Source organism: Typopeltis vanoorti, chromosome 2 (assembly GCF_054136105.1).
Source record: "Typopeltis vanoorti isolate ZY-2024b chromosome 2, IOZ_Tvanoo_1.0, whole genome shotgun sequence".
Taxonomy (NCBI): Eukaryota; Metazoa; Arthropoda; class Arachnida; order Uropygi; family Thelyphonidae; genus Typopeltis; species Typopeltis vanoorti.
In genome coordinates, this window is record NC_143550.1 from 123744325 (window position 1) to 123769245 (window position 24921).

Consider the following 24921-nt stretch of genomic DNA (forward strand, 5'->3'; position numbering starts at 1 on the left):
GGGAAGTAATTGAAATTGTTTAAAATATTTTCCTATTTGATTTTGTATATACGTTTTTTTTTTTTATAACTGTTTATATATTTATATACAGGGTGGCCCATAAGTCACGAAGGAGTTTAAAATAATTTTTTTTTCATAACTAATAAAAAATGTCCAAGTTCTGTATTTCATAAGTTATTAAATGATTAAACCCCTTCATGACTTATAGGCAACCTGTACTTTTATAATTTATATATAAATTTCTAAATTTATATTTAATAGATTTTTGTACTTTTTTCATATTAAGAATAAAATTGTTTTTCTGTAATTCTTAATACCTCACTTATAAACCTTTGTTTTTACACCCCCCCCCATGTAACCTACATATTAAATGGTGAACATAATTGAAAAATTTGACCTGCATTGAAAAAAGGTTGCCGACCCTGTGTTTAAAGACCTTAGTAAAATAATTTCGAACTACTTTTATTATGCATTTGTTTACTAGTTAGGCAGTGACATTACAGGAAAACCTTGCTTAACATGATTAATCCATCAATTAATGTGTGCTAAGCGAAATTTCATTAAGCAAATACAATAAACAATAGGAATAATTATAATTCATCCATCAGCTAGCATAAATTTGAAAAAAAAAAAAAATAAAAAAAAAAAATAAAAAATAAAATAAAAAAAAAAATAGGATATATTAAAGAATAAAATCAGTCAAAAATCAATTGCTTAAATTTTGATTTGATATCTAAACAACTGATTGAGCTACTTTTGTACAAAAAAAATTAAAGATATTTGAATAGTGCAACTTTTTCATCTTATCATGCAATTTGCAAATAGCTGGCAATCGCTTTACCAAGATTTCTGAGACTTTGAATCTTCATTCCATATCAAGATTAGCATCAAACAATTTCCTTAGCATGCTCAATGTGACTGAAAACTAGCTCAAGTTCTTTTGCAGTTAGCTTCTAAATCGTAACATTCTCTTCTTGTTTGCACTCTTCATCTTCATAAGCACGCCGTTCTTCTAGTTGAAGATTATTCTCGCTTAACTGTTCTGAATGGGAATCAAACAAGTTTTTCAGCTTTTCCTCTAATGTGTGGACAGACTTATGTGTTCGTCGAACATGTTGTTTATTATTTTAACGGTAAAATAGAACACAGAAACTAAGTAAATAATTAATTTATTAACTTGATGCTGATATTTCGCTGGTATTATAACCAGCATCTTCAGAGCACAAAAACACTGTTTGTCACAATACGTGAGACTAAAACAACATGGTGTACATTAACAAAATTGTAGCAGCAACACAAAGACTAGAGTCCTGATTTTGGTGCCCTCTATCTGAAAAAAAAAACACTATCATATATTGCTAGAGTCCTAGAAAAGTGCTAGTTTTTTCTTAATATGACTGTCTCCCAGATCTTCGGCAAGTTCATACAGCCATATTTGTTGAGATTTGGGGTGTGTTTTAGGGCTTCTGTCGCCTCTAAGAACAATCTCTCTGATTTATATGGGTTTCTGTGTAGTACTTTTGTGTTTTTCCAGTTGATCCTGTGTGCAGGGGTATCCAGAGCATGGTCTGCTAGGCCCGACTTCCCATAATGATATTTCCGGACGTATCGTTTATGTTCGCTGATGCGGATATTCACAGTTCTTCCTGTTTGACCGTAGTAGGCTTGATTGCATGAGCAGGGTACTTGGTAGACTCCTGGATGTTATAAAGGAGGAATGCTGTCCTTGGGTGAGCGGATGAGGGTGGCTAATTTGCTACATGGTCTGAATGTAGTGCGTAGTTTATGTTTAATGAGAATTCTAATTCTCATTAAATGTTTAATTAGAATTCTCATTAAACATAAACTACGCACTACATTCAGACCATGTAGCAAATTAGCCACCCTCATCCGCTCACCCAAGGACAGCATTCCTCCTTTATCACATCCAGGAGTCTACCAAGTACCCTGCTCATGCAATCAAGCCTACTACGGTCAAACAGGAAGAACTGTGAATATCCGCATCAGCGAACATAAACGATACGTCCGGAAATATCATTATGGGAAGTCGGGCCTAGCAGACCATGCTCTGGATACCCCTGCACACAGGATCAACTGGAAAAACACAAAAGTACTACACAGAAACCCATATAAATCAGAGAGATTGTTCTTAGAGGCGACAGAAGCCCTAAAACACACCCCAAATCTCAACAAATATGGCTGTATTAACTTGCCGAAGATCTGGGAGACAGTCATATTAAGGAAAAACTAGCACTTTTCTAGGACTCTAGCAATATATGATAGCGTTTTTTTTTTTTTTTTTTTTTCTCCAGATAGAGGGCGCCAAAATCAGGACTAGTCTTTGTGTTGCTGCTACAATTTTGTTAATGTACACCATGTTGTTTTAGTCTCGCGTATTGTGACAAACAGTGTTTTTGTGCTCTGAAGATGCTGGTTATAATACCAGCGAAATATCAGCATCAAGTTAATAAATTAATTATTTACTTAGTTTCCTCTAATGTAATTACTTTTTTTTTATTATTATTACTGCCACTTCCTTTATTAGTCTTTCTCTTTTCCATATAAGGGAGTCGAATATAATAAAGCCTTATAGGTATCTAAATTAAAGCAAAATGAAGGAAAAGTGATTGAACAATAGAATAGAGCTTGCACGTGTGCTTGTGAAGATAGCTTTGAGTCAACTGCCGAGTATTGCTGGCCACCCCTACATTGACAAGTGCTGCCACTCGCTGCAGATTGGTGACAAATAATTTTGCGTAACACAAAAAAATCGCGTTAACTGATTAATCACTCACTTAAAGCAGGAAATAGTATCATTTCAGTCAATCGTGCATATCGAATTCGTGTTAAGCAAGGTTTTCCTGTACTGGCACAATAAGGATCATCTACTTACATTACTTCAGGTGTGAATTAGGGGCGTTTTGAAACATTTATGAAAGATCTTACCGAATTATATATTACTGACTAAAAAGGAATTAAATTATCTTGAGAGATTTGAATTTATTTAAACAGTAACCTAAACTGCTTGGATCTTAACTTTAAAAATAGAATTTAGCTAAAAAAAAAACTGAAATTGCACACTGTGCAAAAATTGTATAATTTTCCCACAGCAATCTGATTTAAAAAATGAGCACCATTATACTTCTAAGTCAGGAACAATACCATTTTGATAGAAAATTCAAAATCCGAGTCACTAATACCTTTTCCCATGTCCTTTCAGCACTTCTATACTAATTTATTTTAATTTACTTGCAGCAATTTAATTTAATCTCATAATGGAGAATAATCTGAAAGTAAAATGAGGCTGCTAAGAAAGCAAATGTCATAAATCTGATCGTTTAAAAGATTATCTAAATACTCTTGCCTATCTTGGCATTAGTAACAACACCATTTGGAATGAAAGAACTATTTGAATCCCTCTCGTATGCAAAGAACCTTTATAGAATTCTCAGATGAAAGTAGGTTACTGGTCTCATACAAAAAAAAGTAGCAAGGTTCTCTTCCCAAAAACCTAGATTTTTTTCCCTCCTGCAAGTAGTCAAAACTGTTCTTTTGAACATACCTCATACATCTGAAATTAGGAGATACATTAGAGAAATGGAAATGCTACGTGTATTCCAGATGCCTGTAAACACCTAACTCAAGTTGTTCTTGGATGGAAGAGATTTTTCTTTAGTTGCCTTTCCTGCTATGCTATTAAACCAACAATTTATTTTTCGAATTTACATTTTAGTATTCTTATTTGGATTTTCTTAGATTTCTATTTTTGCATTTAACTTCTAAAATAGACCAACTGGTGTAATGTATAGCCTTTTTTAAAAAAACACTTTCTATATCTTCAATTTTGTACAGTAGCTTTTTCATGTCTGAGCAACATCACTTAGACTAGTAGGTCAAAGTGCATTTTCTAATACTTCAACTGCAATATGCTCTTAAGACAGCAAATGAGAACCTATTTCAGCACATCCTAGCATTTTGCATAAAACTTGCCCAATGATTTAATTAGGACATTCTTGTGGATACTATTCGTGATCCATTCAAGTAAATCTGACTTGAGCCCTAAGTCAAACAGGTCTTAGGCAACAATCTCGTTCTCAATGCCATTTTAGCTATGCACACATGACATGTTCCAAGCTAAAAATTTCTGCAATTCAAGCATTACTTATAGTAAATAAAAACCACCCAACATTTCAATATTAATGCAATATAGAATGCAATGTATAATGGTAAAATCATTACCATTATACAAAATAGCATGTAATATGGATACTCTTTCACAATAATTAAAATATTTCTAAAGTTTATATAGCAGACTTTTGATGAACTCCTCATATACAATATACGAAATTTTCAGTATATTTATAGCCAGGTTGTGTATTATGCTGCCCTCCTGCTTTATGCATTAACTGATAACTGATGTGAAATAACTTATAATTCCACTTATCTGCTGTGCCTCATAATAATGTAGTCAAGAATTATGTTCTGAAATGTTTTACACATTCAAAACAATTCATTATTGGCATTCATGAGCAACTAGTTTATATCAAGTATTATAGCTTAATATCATCTCCTCTTACATACAATATTTATAGTGCCTTGAGAGGCAGAGAAAGTGGATTTGAGGTCTGGCATGAAGCAGAAACTAACAGGTTGAATATATAATCAGATGTTGATAAGATGGGGTTCAGTAGTGAGAGATTATGAAATGTACTGGCAAATTATCCTGGTGGATACAAAGCAACTAGTAATTATGAGTGATTTTAAGCAGAGGGAGAGATGAAGTAGAAGGAATAGCACATAAGAAAAAGATGGAATTCATAGAGAGAGAGAAAAACTATCTTAGGCAGCTTACAATAGAGTGAACTCAAAGTCAAGACTTTGTATTTCATTATAGAAGATATCCATATATCGACCATCCTACTCCCAACTGGTGAATTGTCTTTGCAGTTTGATATGAAACACTGCCAGGCATATGAAAGCCAGTCAAGAAGGGACAAGGTTGAACCACATGAAATTATCACAAACTTAGGCAATATCTTGAAGCACCAACATGTTAGATACAACAAGGGAAAGATATCAGCATGCATGAGATCTGGTGGAAGTAATAACTGACTATTCCTAGTTACATATCTGATGGCAGCTAAATGGAAGTATAATCTCATCAATCTAGAACTATATGAAAAAAGCAAAGAGAATAGGTGAAGTTAGCAAAGTAAGCTAAAAGAGATGTTGCAGTTCAATATCACTACATAAGCAAAAGAATGGCAGAAGGAATAACTTTACTTAATGTAAATGACTGGAGTGTGAGATGCAGAGAAAGTATATAACTAGCAAGCAATCATTTTTGTTAGAATTCATCACCTAATAGAAATAACATGGTACCTGTTTGTGTGGTAAAATGAGATGCAAAGATAGAATTGTCAGATATTGCAAAATCTGGATGGATTTTATAGCATCAGGGATGTGTGCAAAAACTGGTATGCCTTTGACTTGTCTTAACATAATCAGGATACTGAAAGAGTGTGGAGCTGAAACAGCAAAAAAGTCACTTGGAGATACTGTGTTAATCAAGATTCTAAAAAAGATTAGAATCCAAATTCAAGATGGGTAAATAAGAGTAAATATCATGCAACGAACAGTTTGGCCTACTAAGAAAGGAAATGGACACACGATATCACTGGACTTTACAAAGTGGTTATGAATTCTAGTACTATATAAGGTGGAGATATAAACTAGTGGCATGGGTAAGAGGATGGTTAATGATAGGTATCAACGTGTGAAGAGGAATAGTCAAAAAGTGAGTGATTAAGTGTTATAGAACTAAATTTGAAGATAACCATTCATTTATTAATGATACTGTAAAAGATAAAAATATGCATTTGTTTGCTCATGATGCTAAAGTTGCAAGTACTTCATATCAGAAAGAGTGCCTGCAAGAAATGTTTGGAATTACAGCTCAATTATCACTGAGGCTAGTATACGTCTTAAGTCAGTCTGGTTGGTGAAGAAACTTGGATTTCTAAAAGAAAAGACCTTTCCACCTTTGTATGAGACTAACACCTTCAGGTGTTGCAAGAGGATAACAAATAGTGCTATGGGCAAATAATGGACTCCAGTTCAATGTTTTGCTAGGAGAATTTTTTTTTGTGATGGGTGGAGGTTGTTCCAAGAAACCAATAAAATAAGGCTAGGAATCTTGGAGTTATCAAATTTCAATTCCATGAAAATTAACTTTTAGTGACAAATCAGAATTCTAAAGAAAATTCAGTGATCATTTTTCAGTAAATTCTTTTACTGTGTTCACTGAAATCGATTTCTTAAAATAGTTTAAGATTTTTTTTAAATCCTATAAGCATGGGCGATAAACGCTTTAGAATTATTTTGTTTCTCAGTGAGGTTAACTGTTTGTCTTTCACTACCAGTCATATTGCCATGTGGTTAGCTACTGTTATGAAACTGACAAAAATTTTTCTTCATGTGAATCTTACTCATAAAAATTATTAAAACAACAACACGTAAGTCCACAGCAATAACTTTAATTAAGAAATAAGGTAGATATTTCGTACTAAAACTAATAGTACATCTTCAGTGTTACAAATAGATAGGAATAGAATACAAGTAACGAACATTTGGTAGATCACCTATTAAAATACGTTGTCACGAGCTAGGAAATGAAATTAATATTTAAGATAATTAGTTTTTTTAACGATTACATAAAATAAAAGTCTCCCAGATCTTCGAGAGAGAGAGAGGCAATCATTTAAATTTAAATTCGGTCGGTGTAAAAAAGCTTCACAACTTTCTTTAAAGAGGTGTTCATATTTGAACCTGCATTTATGAAGGAGAATAGCTTTATCCCACTGGATATTATGTGTAGTGGTAATACTGTGTTGTGCTAGACCAGACTTCTGAGGTTTGTTGTAATCAATATAATATTGATGTTCTTTAATTCTTTTTTCCACAGAACGGCCAGTTTGTCCAAAATAAGAAACATCGCATTCACAAGGAATTTGGTAAACACCAGCCAAAGACAGAGATGACATTTATCTTTTGTAGAAGGCAATATGGAAGAAATCTTGTTGATAGGAATACAAGTGAGAATCAATTGGTACTTTTTTAAAATTCTACCTATAGGTTCTGAGATTCCTGGAATGTAGGGGATTGGAACTCTGTGAACTGTTGAAGAAACCTTAGGTATTGGAACATAAGATTCAATTATATGTTGGATTCGATTAGGGTGGTAATTATTAAATACCATTAACTTTTTAACAATGGAAAGTTCTTGTTGTAAGAATTCTGGAGAGGAGCAAACTTTGTGCGCCCTATTAATTAGATTTAAGAATGCCAAATTTTTAAGACGTATGGTGAGCAGACTTTTTATGAATGTATCTGCCAGTAAATGTGGGCTTTCGAAAGACGCTTGTAGATAAGGTACCAGAAGAAGTTTGAGTAAGCAGGATGTCCAAAAATGATAAAGTACCAGAATTTTCCTTTTCCATGGTGAATTGGATACGAGGATGAAGGCTATTTATCTGTTGTAGAAAGCTCATCTTCAAGTATGTGACCAAAGGGCAAAAACATCATCGACATAACGATACCAAAGAGATGGTTGAGGGTGAATGGATGAAAACATAGTCTCTCTGAATTGTTTCAAAAAATAGTTAGTCAAAGGTGGAGACAAAGGACTACCCATGGCAGTACCTTCAACTTGTTTTTCCAACTAAAATAACCTGAATGGATAACAAATTCGAAAATTTTTGCGATATCTGGAGGGTAATCTTCATATAATAAATTGACTGTGTTGGCTAATGGGATATTAATAAACAGAGATACAATGTCAAAACTGACTAACAACTCAGAGTGATTTTTAAATCGTTGATTTTTTCCAGGAAATCTGTTGAATTTTTTTTATGTAGGATCTTGAATGTCCAGTGAGAGCACTTAAAGAATGAGACAAGACTTTTGCAATTCGGTAAGTAGGAGAATCAATGCAATTCATGCTTGGTCGTACTGGATAGCCTTCTTTATGGATTTTCGGGAGATCTTCCAAAGTAGGTGCGTAATTTATTCACATAATTTGGAACCCAACTGATGACCTTATCAAGTAATTTATTTAATTGTTTAATCTGTGAATTTGTAAGATTATGGGTGAGCTCTTTGTAGTTAGATGTGTCTTCTAAAAGACTGGATACTTTTGTCTCATAGTCTTATTCACGATTACAATAGCTTTTCCTTTATTGGCCTTAGAAATAGATATATTATCTCATCTTAAAGAAGTTAGACCTTTGATTTCAGCATTTGATAAATTGCGTGGAGGTAATTTGCTTTTAAATAACAAAGTCGCAACTTCAAAACGAAGTTTATTAGCGTCGTCGCTAGAAAGTCCAGACAGATTGCGTTCTATATTATATAAAAAGTCAAGTTACGGAATGCGTGTAGGAATAACTGCAAAATCAAGGCCTTTTGCCAAAACACTGGACTCAGTGTCGGATAAAGAGCGATCGGAAATGTTAATAATCCATTTTTTAGTAGAAGTGATGTCAGAGGTTAAGTTTTTCTTTTGTCTGTGATATAAAGAATTATATTTAGTATAAGTCTGTGAAAATTTCTTTCATAAGAACGAGTAACAAAGATTACTTTGATAAGCAAAGAACAATATTTAGTAATTCATTAAGAACAGTTGAAATTTCTTCTACGAGATCCGAAATAGACTTGATATTAGAAGCTAATTCTTTGACAGTATGAAGTTGGTTACGAATTAAGGAGAAACTTGCACGAATATAAATAGAGTAGGCTCCAGGAGACCGAATTGTTTCTTTAAACCTAGCAAATGTAGGAATAACTTGCGTATCACATTTTTTGAGGAAGGAAATCTGTGCTTGAAGTTTACCTTGCAAAGCTGATAGTTTTCCTACTCATAAAAACTCAAAAAGTATTAGATCTTGAAATCCTACTAATATAGCTTTTTCAAGACACTTCAGGCCTCAAATAAGCAGGGTGATGGTTTCACAATGAGAAAAAATTCATCTCAGTAACATTTACTTAAACATACCTGCCCATTGCCTGCTAGTTAAAGTGAACATGCTAGTCACTCAATTGACTAGAGCAGCAGCACGCATTGCAGTTTTTTTTTTTTTTTTTTTTATCTTACAAAGATTCCAATAATCTGATAAATAAAATTAAAATGTTTTATATATAAAGCCTAAATGTCTTGGTTTTGTTGAACAGTATTCTGAATCTTAGGTTCATGTTGCTAAATTTATATATATATATATATTATCATTTGTGATACAGAAAACTTTTTTCCACCAGATTAGAACTACAGCAACTTTAGAAAATTTTAAAAGATGTTAACATGTTTACATGATTTTTATTCAGAGAGCAACAGAATGACTAAGTACTGATCTTCTACAAGATCAGTATCCCATCACCAGAAACCATACTGTCCATTAGATGATACTGCACTTATGTAAGCCTATACCCTAGTTAGTTACTAGTCATTTCATCCCCACCACAATATTGGTAGCTTAGCAATTAAACAATTTGCTAGGTTGTCACTGAATGCTTAAATGTTGGTTATTAGATTTCAGTAGACGACATTACGATTAAGAACTATTTACATCTAATGTTATTCAGACATCTTCAAGGATCAAAACAAAGCATTTCACCCACTATAATATTAATCATAGTTAAGTTTTAAAGAAATATGTTAGTGTCCTGCTTTCTCATCCAAGAAAGTTTAGGTGACCAATACATTATAAAAAACCTCTTTATACTAGCCGGCCTGGTTGGCCGAGTGGTTGGCATATCCCCTCTCCAGCCAAAAGGCTGCGGGTTCAATGCTAATCCCACCGTGGGCATGGATGTTTGCAATTGCTTGTGAAAATAGTGGTGGTAGTCATCGGTAAATGAAGGTAGCTGCAGTTAGTGAAGTGGTGGAGACCGAGAGCTGTAGAGCAAGTGCCTTCCTCGATGAGTCTTTTGACTCCATGGAGGTGTTATGTAATAATACTTACCAAGGTGTTTTTCAATCAAGGAAAAGGAGTAGCAGCCATAGTATTAAAAAAAAAAAATACGAGGCTCATCTTCTTGAATGGCAGGCAGTGTCAAGTAGAGTGATTTGGGCAAATATCAGAATGGGGAACTGGACAATGAGACTTATTTCTGCCTATGGTCCCACAGAAGGTTCTACTAAGGTAGAAGTGGAGGAATTTTTTGAATTAATTTTATAGAAACACTTCAGTAATTTGAATGTCTCAATCATATCTCCCCTTCTCTGCCTATCAACCAATTTTTGCAACCCACAAATCCTCAACCTGTTCTCATAAGGTTCATTTCATAGACCTCAATAAAGATCTCAATATTGACACCTCAATAAAGGTCGAAACCGGTATGGGTAGTGGCCCTTGCCTTAATGCATAGCATTACACATATCCACAAGGAGATGTGCTTTGCATTATGGGAGATACTGAGATAGGAATGATGAGAACTTTCTCCACTTTTGCAACGAGTTGCCTGGTGTTGCACTGCCTTACCCCAGTCCTGAAGATACTTTCAGGCGCAAACTTTGTTTGCTCACATTTGGATAAAGGATTAAACTAAACTTATTATAGTCTAACCAAGTGAAAAATAAACTCTCAACATCTTTCTCTGAATCCAGAGTAATTTAATAATAAGGTTGCACATCCTTTGGCAACTCCTATAGGTTAAGATGACCTCTCATTGCTTCTGCCTTTGTATCTCTGCTACTTAGCCTGCCTCCCACTGACGAGACCTCAAAGGTCGAAACCGGTATGGGTAGTGGCCCTTGCCTTAATGCATAACATTATACATATCCGTAAGGAGATATGTTTTGCATTATGGGAGATACTGAGATAGGAGTGATGAGAGCTTTCTCCACCTTTGCAACGAGTTGCCTGGTGTTGCACTACCTCACCCCAGTCCTGAAGATACTTTCAGGCGCAAACTTTGTTTGCTCACACTTGGATAAAGGATTAAACTAAACTTATCATAGTCTAACCAAGTGAAAAATAAACTCTCAACATCTTTCTCTGAATCGGGAGTAATTTAATAATAAGATTGCACCCCCTTTGGCAACTCCTATAGGTTAGGATGACCTCTCATTGCTTCTGCCTTTGTATCTCCACTACTGGACCTGGCTCCCACTGACAAGACCTCAAAGGTCGAAACCAGTATGGGTAGTGGCCCTTGCCTTAATGCATAGCATTACACATATCACCAAGGAGATGTGCTTTACATTATGGGAGATACTGAGATAGGAGTGATGAGAGCTTTCTCCACCTTCGCAAAGAGTTGCCTGGTGTTGCACTACCTTACCCCAGTCCTGAAGATACTTTCAAGCGCAAAGTTTGTTTGCTCACACTTGGATAAAGGATTAAACTAAACTTACTATCCAAATCATCTTGCAAAATTTTGACATCAACTGCATTCACTATTGCCCTAACCAACTTTGCATCATCCGCAAACAAATGAACCGTTCCTCTCAGATCCTATCCTATATCATTAATGAACAAATTAAATAGCAGTGGTCCAAAAACAGATCCATGTGGCACACCACTAGTCACAGACCGTCTTGTGGACTCTGCTCCTGAATAAACAACTCTCTGATATCTCCATCCACCACCCTCCTATCCATCTCAACAACCCTACATCCATCCCCATATGCTGCAATTTACTGATTAGAATTCCATGTAGTATCCTGTCAAAGGCCTTAGCAAGGTCCAGTAGAATCACTGTAAACCCATTACCCTTAACCAGTTCAGCCGTCACTGTGTTATAATACGTGAGCAAGTTACTAAGGCATGACCTACCCTTCACAAAACCATGCTGTCTCCAATACAGTATCCCATTTTCATCTATCCAATTTTGTATTTTCCTCTTGACTATTTTCTCCAAGACCTTGATAATGATTCCTGTTATGCTGATTCGCCAGTAATTTTCAACAGCAGCCTTGGAACCACCTTTATGCAGTGGAACTATTTTCCCCTCTTTCCACCTCCTTGGGACTGACCAAGACTCAAATTAAACAAAATGGTCAAGGGCACCTGACAATTCTTTAGCCGCTTCATGTACGACACGAACTGGTATAACATTCAATCCCACAGATGTATTGACATTGAGGTTCTGTAATATACTATTTACCTCTACTTCATTCTTCACAATTCCGGTATAAGCTGTTGGTTCTTCCATTCCTGCAATGTCACCACCTGGATGATATACTCTTGCAAAGTGCTCGCTCAGTAATTCCACTATATCGACTTATTCGGTTACCTCCCTACCCTCAGCATTTTTTAAAATCATTCTTCCATGAACATTTTTCCTTTTACTTGCAACATATTGAAAAAACTGTTTGGGATTCTCTTTAGCCTGCATGGCCAATTTTCTTTCGTAATCCGCCTTTGCTTTTCTTACCACCCTTGTTACCATCCTAGCCTGAACTTTATACTGTTCCTGTGCCTGCTGGTCACCTTTCTCCTTAAATTCCCTCCACAATTTTCTTTTTTTGCAGCTCAAGCTTAATAGTGTTATTCATCCATTTAACCCCTACTTGATTTATTATTCGGACTCTTGGTATACAGTGAACCATTGCCTCCTGCAAACAGTTCTTAACCACCTCCCATGCACTATCAGCATCCAGCCCTTGCTGTTTTACATGCCATGGCACTGAGCCAAGCACACTCCTAAGCTTGTCATACTTACCAGCCCTGTAATTCTAAATGTACCCTGTCTTAATTGTAAATTCCACTCCTTTAGCCACCTCCCAAGTCATGACCTTATGATCATTCTCACCAATTGGTGGCAACATGGTCATGTTCGTTACAGCCACATTCTCAGTTGCAATTAGGTCAAGCACTCTGTCCCCTGGTATTTTCCACTACATGCTATCGCAGATAGTTGTCCCTTAATAACCACATAAAATCCAATTCCTTCCTCCCATAATGTTACCATAATTGAAATCACCCATAATAATTACCCTCCTTCCACTCATTTCTTCTATTTGCCTATGCATACTATCCCCACCATCTATTCCATCACCTGGTCTATAGCAGCACCCAACTGTATATTTTGTTCTGCTAGATTCTATCTCACACCAAACGGTCTCAAATGTGCTCTTTTCTCTATCCTGCAGTTCAACTTCTATACTCCTTGGCTGCAACTCATCAGCTATCATCAATAACACTCCTCCCCCCTTTATATTCTCCCTGTCACTCCTGAACATGCTATACCCGTCGCATTCAATTCCACTAGCTTTATCATCTTCTGCCAGCCATGTTTCACTAATACCAATAACCTCTGGCTTGGAAGTGCCAACCAAGGCCAAAAATTCTTCCTTCTTGTTCCTAATACTCCTGGCATTAGTGTATATGAATTGCAGAAGCCCATTAGTCCCACCTTACTTTGATGCCTTATACTAACTATTCCATTCTGATTTGTTGTCCTTCATACTTGCTCGGGCATATTATACTTATTCATACACTCAACTGCCGCCCTAAAATCTGCATATCTACCCCACCTTAATAAATCTAGTTTCCCTGAGTCTGTACATCCACTTCCACATCATTCATCAACACTTTTTCAAGCCTCCATACACCAACTCCATTCAAATGGAACCCATCCATCTTATATAAATTTATGCACCCCAGACAGGCCTAATGAAGAAAGTGAGGAATTGTGAGGAAGTGAGGAAAATTGTGAGGAAAAGTGAGGAAAACAGACTGTTTTGGACTGCTACCAAGGAGAGACATACATCTTAGAGGACTTAAATGCAAAAATGGGAAAGACTAAGAGTGTGGCATGTTTGGTTGTGGTGAATATAACATCCATGATGAATGACTGTTGGAATTTGCCCATGCTAACAGATTAGTTATTAGCAATAACTGTTTCCAGAAACACCCACGAGGGACCAATACTTGGATATCTAACATTGATAGGTCAAGGCACCAGACTGATTACATCCTGGCTCCCCAGCAGTGGAAGACAAGCATCTCTGATGTGTATGTGTGTCCTGGAGCAGAGATTGTGGTACAGACTATCGGATAGTAAGAGCCAAAGTAAGACAATCTAAAAATTTCCAAGTCAGGCACATCCCACTAGACTGGATGTTAGAGTAATTTCTTGTGGCACAGAAGAAACATCAACTCAGTTGGATGAAATTTTTGGAAACCAATGAGGAGAACTCACCAGAAATATTTTAGGAAGGAGTCAAGGTGATAATACAGGATACAGCAAAGTATCTCTGCCCAATAAGACCAAGAGATCCGTGGATATCAGATTCAACATGGGAACTAACCAAAAGTAGGCAGTTGGAAAAACAAAGACAGGGATTGAAGAATATAAGAGATTACATAGAAGTCAGAAGAGCCATCAAGTAGAAGGAAAAGTTTTATACTAGTAAATGTGAAGGGAGTTCCAGATGAGGAGGCACAATTATAAAAGGATGTTTTATTTAGTTTGTGACCTAAAGAACAAGTAATCCCAAATTAAATGTCAAAGATGGGAATGAAACATTACCAACAAAAGAATTGCAAATCAAAAACAGATGGAAAAAATACTGTGAGGAACTGTACAATAGAGTGGATAAAGAAAATTTGCAGGAATCTTCTCATCAGGAAAATTCCAATTTGGAACCTCCTCCACTTAGGCACGAAGTTGAAAGAGCAGTTAAGTAGCTTAACAGCACTAAGGCCCTAGGTGTGAATGGAATCCCAGCAGAGTTAATTACAGCCACAGGGGATAGAGGGATAAGAGTGTTTCATAGACTGATTACAAGGATATGGGACACAGGATCATGGCTTAGAGACTGGAAGTCTGTTTTCATACCATTACATGAGGGAGATATGAAGGTTTGCAAGAACTATAGAACTATTAGTTTAATATCTCATGCAAGCAAAATTTTATTGATCATGCTAAATAGGATTGAGGCCAAATTGAGAGAAAGATGTTCAAGGAACAAGCAGGTTTTAAGAAAGGTAATGGCACCAGAGATCAGATCCTTTGCCTTAGACAGATCATAGAAAAATATAAAGAATTTAGACTCCCCTTGACAATTTAGACTACTCTAAAGCTTTTGACTGTATTCAGCATGTCAAACTGGGGGAATTAATGAAAATAATTGGTTTTCCTCAACACACTATCAGGTTGATAGCTAACTTGTACAGGGAGCAAGAAGTCGCAGTAGGAACAGGTGTTGATTGGCTTCAGGTTAAAAAGGGAGTTAGGCAAGGATGTCTGTTTTCTCCTCACTTGTTTAGTAAATATGCAAGGACACCATACATGAAGCATAGGATGAGCCCAAAGAAATTAGGATTGGGGTAGATTGATCAGTAATCTCAGGTATGCTGATACTGTACTCCTCTGTAATGACAAAGAAGAACTAGGACAAATTCTTGATAAAGTTAAGATCAGTAATAACAGACGACTTCAACTCAATCCTGGCAAGACAACGATTATGGTTCTCAAAGAAAATATAAACAGGGAAGCTCTTGAGAAACAAGTGTACCTTAATGGAGAAAGAACTGAACAAGTCAACAAGTATGAGTACCTGGGATCCATTATTAATGTGAAGAATTACTGTTTAGAAGTTGTCAGAAAAAGATTAGGAATGGCTAAAACAACAGTCAGAATAGTCTAAAATCTAGGATGGATCTATTTCCATAAGAACAAAGTTGAGGATTTTGGATGCAGTTGTTTTTCCAACAGCGACTTATGGATGTGAAACTTGGACCCTAAAGAAATCAGATCAGAAAAGGATAGCTGCTTTTGAGATGTGTTACAGAAGGCTGTTGAGGATATCATATACTGAAAGGAGTACAAATGAATGAATGTTAGAAAAGATCAATAGAACTTTAAGGCTCTTTACAGATATTGACAGAAGAAAGTTAAAATATTTTGGACACATTGAAAGGAAGGAAGGAAGATTTCTCAGAACAGTAATAGAAAGTAAGGTTACTGGAAAAGAGGAAAGGATAGACTGTCAATGAGATGGATGGAATGTGCGTGCGTGATTGATCTTCACAGAGTTGAAACCTCCAGAAAAGCATACAAAAGAACTACATGACAAGGCCTGGTGTAGCACATTACCAAGCATCGAGGTGACCATCTTTTTGAACAGATGACCCTTATTGGGATTAGCCCACTAAGTTAATTTTCTCATCTAATTTTGACTTGCTCACGACATTTCCATTCTCCTGCATGTCCTTGTATTTCATGAACATAATCATTTTTCATGGTATTCTATCTACATTTTTTCTGCAACTCATTTAATAACTACTCATCTATTTAACTCCCACCTTATTTATTCTCTTGTGGAGAATGCTGTGATATTGCTTCCCTCAGCCACCCCTTAAATGTAATACAATCACTGGCCCTACAGCTCCATATACACCAATCAAACCAATCCCAACAAAAGTCACATCACAACAGAAAACACACAAACCAAGCCAGAATCTCTTCACTAAAAAATCACTTTCACATTCACTTTACTATGATCAGTGGCATTAACACAAACATAAATGACATTCACCACCACTTGCAGTCTTCAGACCAGACATTTTATTCCTGACAGAAACTCATATTGCAACTACATCTTCTACTGTCCACATCCAGCACCCAAACTGCACACTTCAAGGATTTCAAACCCATGCCTTTGAAATCTGACATGGCCTGTCATAAAATGGCTAATTTAGAATCTGCTGCTATTGACATTCTCTGGCTCAGGTTTCCTTATCCCATTCAGTAACATTAATTTGTTGCATTTACTGTTTTCCAAACACTGAACCATTCTGACCTCCTAACATTCCTTTCCACAAAAATCTACCATCTACAATCCAGCTATCCAAATAGTGATTTCATTTTCCTAGGCTATGGCTACCTTAACATAGCCAATTCCAAATGGCTCCCTTATTCCAACACCACTACCAAGCTAGATGAGAAGCAGAAATCTATGCCATATATAATGACCTAACACAAAATTATACATCTACTTACTCAAATTCCCAATAACCCACTTCGCTCCAAATAATCTGGATCTCTTTTTGACCAGTTCTCCTTCCAGATATACTGTAGAAGTCACTTCTCCTCTCAGCAACTCTGACCACAATCTTGTACAAGTCTCCTCTCTCACAGAATGCTCCTCCCAATCACTCCCAACCTCAAGTTCTCTGGCACTACAAAGGAACCAACTGGGATGACCACCAGAATTTCTACTTCTGACCAACACCTTACATCAATAGCCTCCTCAGCATCCAAGAAACTAAGCATTCTCTTTGTTCAAAAGGCTATTTTACACAGAGCCAACTCCACCCATGCTTAGAATGCTGCTCACGTTTGGTGTGGCACACCTAAAACTTCCCTTAAAATCCTTGATACGGTACAGAGGTGAACAATTGGGTTCACTGATGATCTTCTCTTACAGCTTCACATCAACCTCCATCTTGCAGATGCAAGGTTTCAGCAATGTCTGTCCAACAGGTACTTCCACGGTCATTAATCTGGTGAATTGACAAACTATCATTCCTTCACTTTCAGTTGCACCTGTTAATATAAGAGCAGCAGTGCTTCCCTTTACTATGTAACTTTACAATCAAACTTCGCAGTCCTCATCTGCACTCCACACAGCACTGATGTGCTTATAGGTCTCAACCTATAAGCACATGTCTTTGATGTATAGGATCAATATATAAGTGCCCATAGGTGTGCTCTTTTCACCATTCTTTACATTTCTGTTCATTAGCAAGTGACTCAAGGAGAGGTGCATTCCTTCACATCATCTACCCTCCCTTGATTTGGTCACCCCCCTTCTTTTTATAACACTCATTGTCCAAACATCAAAACCTTGATGTTTGGACAATGTGTTTATAGGTAGATAATAACAGTTTAAATGCTATTATCTACCTTGCAGATGTTCATAAAGTTGTTTCCTTTGAATTATTTCCTGCATTAGATTCACTCTGCAATGTTTATACAGTTTATTTGTTACCTTTTACACCTATCAGGTTCATAGAATCTTCTATAACATGTTCTTTCATCACAAAAGTCCTTCATAATTACCCATGTCTCACAATCATAGCACTTGTGAATATGCACATGTTTCCAGCAGTCTCAGTTTGTAACAAGGGTTTTACCGATTTATTACTTTTCCATATCTCATTCTATTGCTTGCAGGTTTAGTTTCACTGTTGTTATCCACAACTTTTTTTTTTTTTTTTTAAAGTACCAAAGGTCATTTCATTTGGAATGACCTCTGGTACTTCTACTTTACATGGTTTGACTACTGCTCAGCTCATCCAACCTAACACCTGCTCTGAAAAAGTCATAAAAATAATAACCAGCATGAAGGCCTTCATCTCTCATTCTATCCAATATCTTCATCCACTTTCCAAGCCCTAATTCAACAGAAAGTGTATCAAAGCAGTTTAAAGAAAAAAATCAACTTACTGAAAGGTGGCTTGCATCAAGGACTCTAGCTTCATACTCTGCCTATACTAAAGCATGCAATGAATGCAGAATATCAGATCTAATTGCATAAAGGGCCAACAGCAGAAAACTTACCTTCTGCTGGTACCTTATAAGGTCATTGGATGCAACTTCTCACTTGCACTTTCACCTGTCTCATGATGGCACCACTATTACTTCACCCAAAAATAAGGCTGACCTCCTAACATCTGTCTTTTTCTCAAACTTCTGCAATAATGACCAAGGGAAATCACCTACATACAAGAATCTAAGCACCATGTCTCTTGTAGTTTAATAAAATGACATCAGGAAATTACTGAATAAAGTGTCCAGGTCCTGATGGCGTCTTTCCAATTGTTCTCAAAGAATATGCTCTAGTGCTATCATCTGTACAATCTATTACACATAGCTGGTATTTATCCCAATGTAGACATCTAACTCCCAAACAAAAGGAGAAGTCTACTGACAATCAACATCACCTCAGTGCTCTCAAAAATAGTGGAGAAAGCAATCAATAGCTAACTTCTCCACTACATACAGGCCCACCATAGCTCAGTGATTCAAGATCCACAGCTGACCTCTTAGCTTACATTACCCACCACTGGTCACATGTCATGAATTGTTTAAAACTTGTGCTGTCGCTCTTGACATTGCCAGAGCTTTTCATCATGTTTTGCATTGAGGCTTCCTAAACAAACTGCCATCTTTTGGTCTACCCACCAACTTCTGTAATTGGGCCACCAGCTTACTCTGGATGCTTACTGCAAATAATGGTTGATGGCTCTCTTTTCAAGCTTCACCACCAATGTACAAGTGCCTCAAGCTGTCTTGTCGTCCAACTTCTCCTGTAAATAAACTACCTACTCTCAATTACCACTAATACTAGCCACACTTTTGCAGATGACAGTACTCTCCATCCTACTCATTTGACAAACCATGCAATGCTCAGACATCCCAAGCATGAGCTTCAGATGTCTGCACACTGCCATGGCCTGCAACATTGATTTATATACTATCCTTCAGTGAGGCAAGGACAATCTGGTGATGTTCAATGCCGCCAAAGTAGTATTACCCTTCTCAAAAAGGAATCTCTGATCACATTCCCTTACCCTCAGTGACACGTAAATCACTGGACAAGATCAGATCTCCCTGCTTGGACTAATACCTCCAAAAAACTAAGCATTCTTCTGTTCAATATGCTATTTTATACCCAAACCAACTCTTATTATATACAAATCCCACATCTGGCCATTCTTAGAATACTACTCACCTGTTTGGATTGGAGCACCTAAAACTACTCCAAAAATCCTTGAGTCTTGAGAAGAGCAATTTGGCTCTGAGACAATCCCACTCTTACAGATTCACTTCAACCTCTATTACACATAGAATGTTTCAGCTCAGTGCATATTATGCAGGTATTTGAATCGTCATTGCTCCATTGAAATAGTAACCTTCATTCCTCCACTTTCTATTGCACCTGTTAATACAAGAGCAACAGCTGCTCAGCAGCTCTTCACTATGCAACTGCAAACACACCAAAGCTGTTTTTCCTTTTTTATTCTGCTTCCAAACAGTCTTCTGCAAGAAGTATTCCCTACAACTCTTCATGTATGGGATTAATATATATTAAAAAACATTAAACTGGCAACAATTTACCTTTGCCTATACTGCCACTAAGTCATCCTGCAGATCTCTAATCATTTAATTGACTCTTCAAGCTTTGCATCATGAGCAAACACAGAAAAAATGATTAAACCAAGTTTATAAAATTGCTTGGCATCTTTATTATATATATATATATATATATATATATATATATATATAAATTAAACAAAGAATGAGAACAGAATTTTGCCAATGAAAGAAACTGAAGATAAAAAAAGTTTAACAGGATGAGAGAAATTGAGAAGACAGTGCAATCTGAGACTAATCGAGTGTGACAAACCAACAAGAAATATATAGCACTGGTTGCTGCTATACGGTGATGGGAGTTACGAGGGAGAATATGGATGACATACATTAGCAATTCAGCACAATAAATGGGTAAGTAATTAGACTTCAATTATAGAGAACAGATTGGAAGGAGGAATGGTCATAGGGAGAGAAGGAAATGGAATTTATATAGCTTCTTACCTGAGACAGCATGTAATGAAAGGGACTAAAGATCCAACAGTGCTAGATCTAATGATAACATTAGAAAAATTTTCACTAACCAGGATAACTATGTTGCCAACTAGGAAGAGCATGTGATTTTTACCTGGGAGATTGCCAGTAGCAGAATTTTCAGTTAAGAGGGGGGGAAGGGGGGGGAGCATGGAATTAAAGTGGGTGACTGAAATTATTTAAAGGAAGGATGAGCTTAGCATTTCATTCTGAGAACAAACATTTTTCTAATTATAATCTTCAGTAATAATTTTAAATATTTGTTTTCAGCATACATGCTTAAGTGCACTAGAATTAAAGGACCAGCAGAGTTAGCATATTTTTTGAATATTTTTAATCTGAAACCAAACTTTTGCCAAGTAGATTTAAGAAGTTTCAGAGAAATTAAGGATAGAATGTGCAACCAAAACTAATTAAGATGGTATAGTCACAAATGTCAAAACAAGAACCAAAAATAATGGATGCTAGTTCTATGGAAAAACACCTTATGTCTCCTGGCCATAGCAAATTCAGGAACCAACTGGGATTATTTTGATAGGCATCTAATTAAAAGAATTCAATAAGCATAGTTTCTAAAACGCTGAGTGGGCAACAAGTTAACTACAACCTAGTAATTACACAAACCCAAATTATAGCAAAATCTGAAACCAGTGGGGAACATTCACTTTTTACCAAGAAGTCTAATAGTCTCAAAGATAATTTTATTTGTACATTTTATTTGTATCGTTAGTTTCTCTGAAACTTCTTAAATCTACTTAACAAAAGTTTGGTTTCATATTAAAAATATTCAAAAAATATGCTAACTCTGCTGGTTCTTTAATTCTAGAGCACTTAAGCATGTATGCTGAAAACAAACATTTAAAATTATTACTGAAGATTATAATTAGAAAAATGTTTAACATTGAGTTTCCTGTATATTTAAAAGGCATTTTTTTTTTTCACATTCATGCATTACATGGCATATATACCAGTGCTGAACTTGACAGTAAGACTGTCACTTATTTCTTATGAAATACCACAAGAAACAACATACTTGTAAAAGCAAACAAATAAAAGATGCTATAAATACTCCTTAGAATTTAAAATTTCTTTAATTACACCAAATGTAAGTTTGTATAAAGGCACAAGCTTAGTGGCAAATACTCAGTATGAAGAATTTCATAGAATTTTCCTATAATCATTTTAAGTACATATTTATAAATATGTACTATATTAATATTTTTCTGATATTTAAGCAATTTAATTCCATTGTAAGGATTCAAAGTCAGCCATCTGGATAGCATAATAATGCATTCATCATGCAAAGTGCAATGCTAAAAACAGAACTGTGGTTGCTTCTGATCCCTCACATTTTTTTTTTTTAATTTTTTGAGGAATTTACACTTCCCTGAAGAAATATTTTGATTAACAGTGACAGAGAAAGTATATATAAAGTATTATCTATCTACACAATCTATCACACTTCTCTTTGAACCCATTAACAGACAAAGCATTTACAACCGACTCTGGCAACCCATTCCACTCATTCACAACTCTCCAAGCAAAAAATTTTAGTCTTCGCATGCCTACTAACCCCACCTTTATTCAACTTCCAAGGATGGCCCCTTGTTCTGGTCCCTCAAGTGCTGAAACATTTCCTCTGCATTAATCCTATAAAACCCTTTAAGCAACTTAAATGTTTCTATCAGATCCCCTTGTTTTCTCCTATCAACCAACTTCTGCAATAATCCACACATCTTCAATCTATCCTCACAAGGAACATTCCAAAGGACACTTGCCATCTTTGTCACTCACCTCAGAATCCTCTCCACTGCTTCATCCCTAAGAAACCCAGCTGGCCAGACTTGAGCACAGTAATCTAAATGTGAGCTTATCAAGGCCATATAAAAAGGAATGAAACTTCCTTATCTCTACATGTTGATGTGTTTTTCAATAGTCAAGTAATCTTATGGGCTTAGCAACATATCCTCTAAACTTTAACTGGCAACCATCACTCCTAAATCTCTAGCTTCATTTTCTGGAGTACAGTGCCATCAATATGATACACGGCTTGTAATCTATTTTTCCCCAAAATTCATAACTTAACATTTCTCCCCATTAAACTGACACCATTACCTTTTGACCATACTGACATATCATCCTATAAGCTCTCCATATCACTTTGATTAAATATTACTCTATCTAATTTCAGATCAGCAAACTGAATGTTTCCTTTCAAGTTATTTCCTATATCATTTATGTAAAAATTAAACAGTAATGGTCTCAGCACTGAACTTTACAGCACACAAAAAATGTTTTACATGCAGCAGAATACTTAGACTGATAATACAAAGGAGAAAGAAAAATACAAATTAGACACAGTTGTTTTAATAAACACAAGACATTATGAAACAAAAATAGTTTTTACAAATAAACAAGGTAGTTGAAAGTGCAAGTAAAACAGTACCAAAGAATTCTAGTCAAACTTGAATTCTTTATTTTGCAATTTTGTTTCAAATGAGTTCAACTGTCCAGAATTCTAGGTACAGTACCAGTTCTAATATGAGAGAATTTTATGGTACTATTTGACTATTTCTTATGTGATCAGAGATTACAAGCAGCATTTTTAAGTAATTTCTTTTCGAGAGAGGAAAAAAATATAAATACATGCATTGGGATACTTATACTGATAATGCAAGGGGAAAAAATATCAAATTAGTCACAGTTAAAAATATACTGTTACAATAAATTTACCATTAATCATTATTAAAATGGAAACTTGAAGATGAAAATAAACCACAAAAAATGAATTCACAAGCATGATGAATAAGTTGCAGATTACAATTTTGAGTTCTCACCCTATTGTTGTCCTTGATATTAAATGTGAAAGATAATGTACTAAATTTAAAAGTAAGTAGAATAAATTATAATACAAAAACGGCTTGCAACATGAGACGTATGTATTTCAGTTGACACTGTTATCACGTGTGATATAAAATCAGCTGTTCGGAAATATTCTTATACATAGCATGATATTCATAAATACTGATTGCACCAATACGTAGAAAAATGATAGTCTAGCCATCTATAGTTTTTGAATTGAAAATCCTACGGAGAAATACGCTCTTCGTTTTGTAAATCACACATTGTTAATTTCCTTCTCCACCAAATCCCCAACTTAGTGCCTTATGTATGATGCACGAAATCATTTATATCAGTTATAAAGGTCGAATAGGTATTCAATACTCACGACAACTAAAATAGGTGTCAAATAGGATGTAGCAAAACATACCTTAAAATTGCATGGGCCTCCATGCTTCTGTTTTGATTACTAGAACATACAACTGCTACTCTCAAATCCGACGACATTGCTCTATTTGGTATTGTTTCCGCTGTAACAGGAAGAATCAGATTTTTGTTACAGATTGTCAGTGATAATGTATGAATTTAAACAGAGTGCATTATATATATAATGGTAAATGTTATCATACCTCTGCGTGTACTAAACGATGCGCAACGTTCGAACATTGGTAGAAAAATGTGTTAAAGACATATCATGAACCTTATACCTCTTAACTGTACATGGCAGTCAAAAGCGATGAGTTCTTATACAAGATTCAAAATGAACCTTTAGAAATAAAATTGAAAGTGCTCTGCGCTCAAGCAATGATTTAATTCATTCTTAGAGCTGAACGTTACAAATAACCAGTAATGTAGCTGAAAGTTCATACTTCATAAAATATTGTTACTCATTCTTCGTTAAACAAATTCATGTAGAATTACAGATTTATAAAATGTTCGAAGATGGTCAAATGGGACAGACTTTCATTTAGAAAAAGTGCGGTATTCAAGCTGAAACGGACACGAATGAAAGCCTACAATAATAAGAATAAATATCCAAATATGACCAAAACGTATGAACGGAAGGAAGGCATAAATCTACACTAAAGTAATTTCTACTACAGTTACACGTAGAAAACCCTGAGGCGCTGCATTACCACCACTTCCTCACCTCAATAATGACGTATTTAACACAGGAGTAAAAAATTTGAACAAGAAAGTAAAAAGGTTTTCAAAACCTCCGCTAGGGGATACTTAAATATTTAAATATTATTAATAATCATATATATCATAATACAGAATAATATATAATATAATACAATATACTGTATATTGTAGAATTGGAATTGGAACATAGAATTGGAAAAGGTGGAAAAACTTTTGAACTTCGTAATCATAATAATCATAACAACAAGGCAAGTCAGTTAAAAAATAAGAAAAAAAAAAGAGATAATATGGTATGGT

The 24921-nt window shown here is 35.6% G+C and overlaps 1 protein-coding gene across 1 annotated transcript in view; it reads right to left on the reverse strand.

Moving 5' to 3' along the window:
- The window catches only part of Ssu72 (Ssu72 CTD phosphatase), a 70954-nt gene extending 46336 nt beyond the window's left edge, over positions 1-24618 (reverse strand). The window contains exons 1-2 of the mRNA XM_090412994.1: positions 24108-24618; positions 23909-24008 (exon numbers count right to left, since the gene is read on the reverse strand). Of these exons, the coding sequence (XP_090269120.1) occupies positions 23909-24008; positions 24108-24144 (137 nt within the window). The 5' untranslated portion in view covers positions 24145-24618. The remainder of the gene's footprint in view (positions 1-23908; positions 24009-24107) is intronic.
- Positions 24619-24921: the final 303 nt, after the last annotated feature.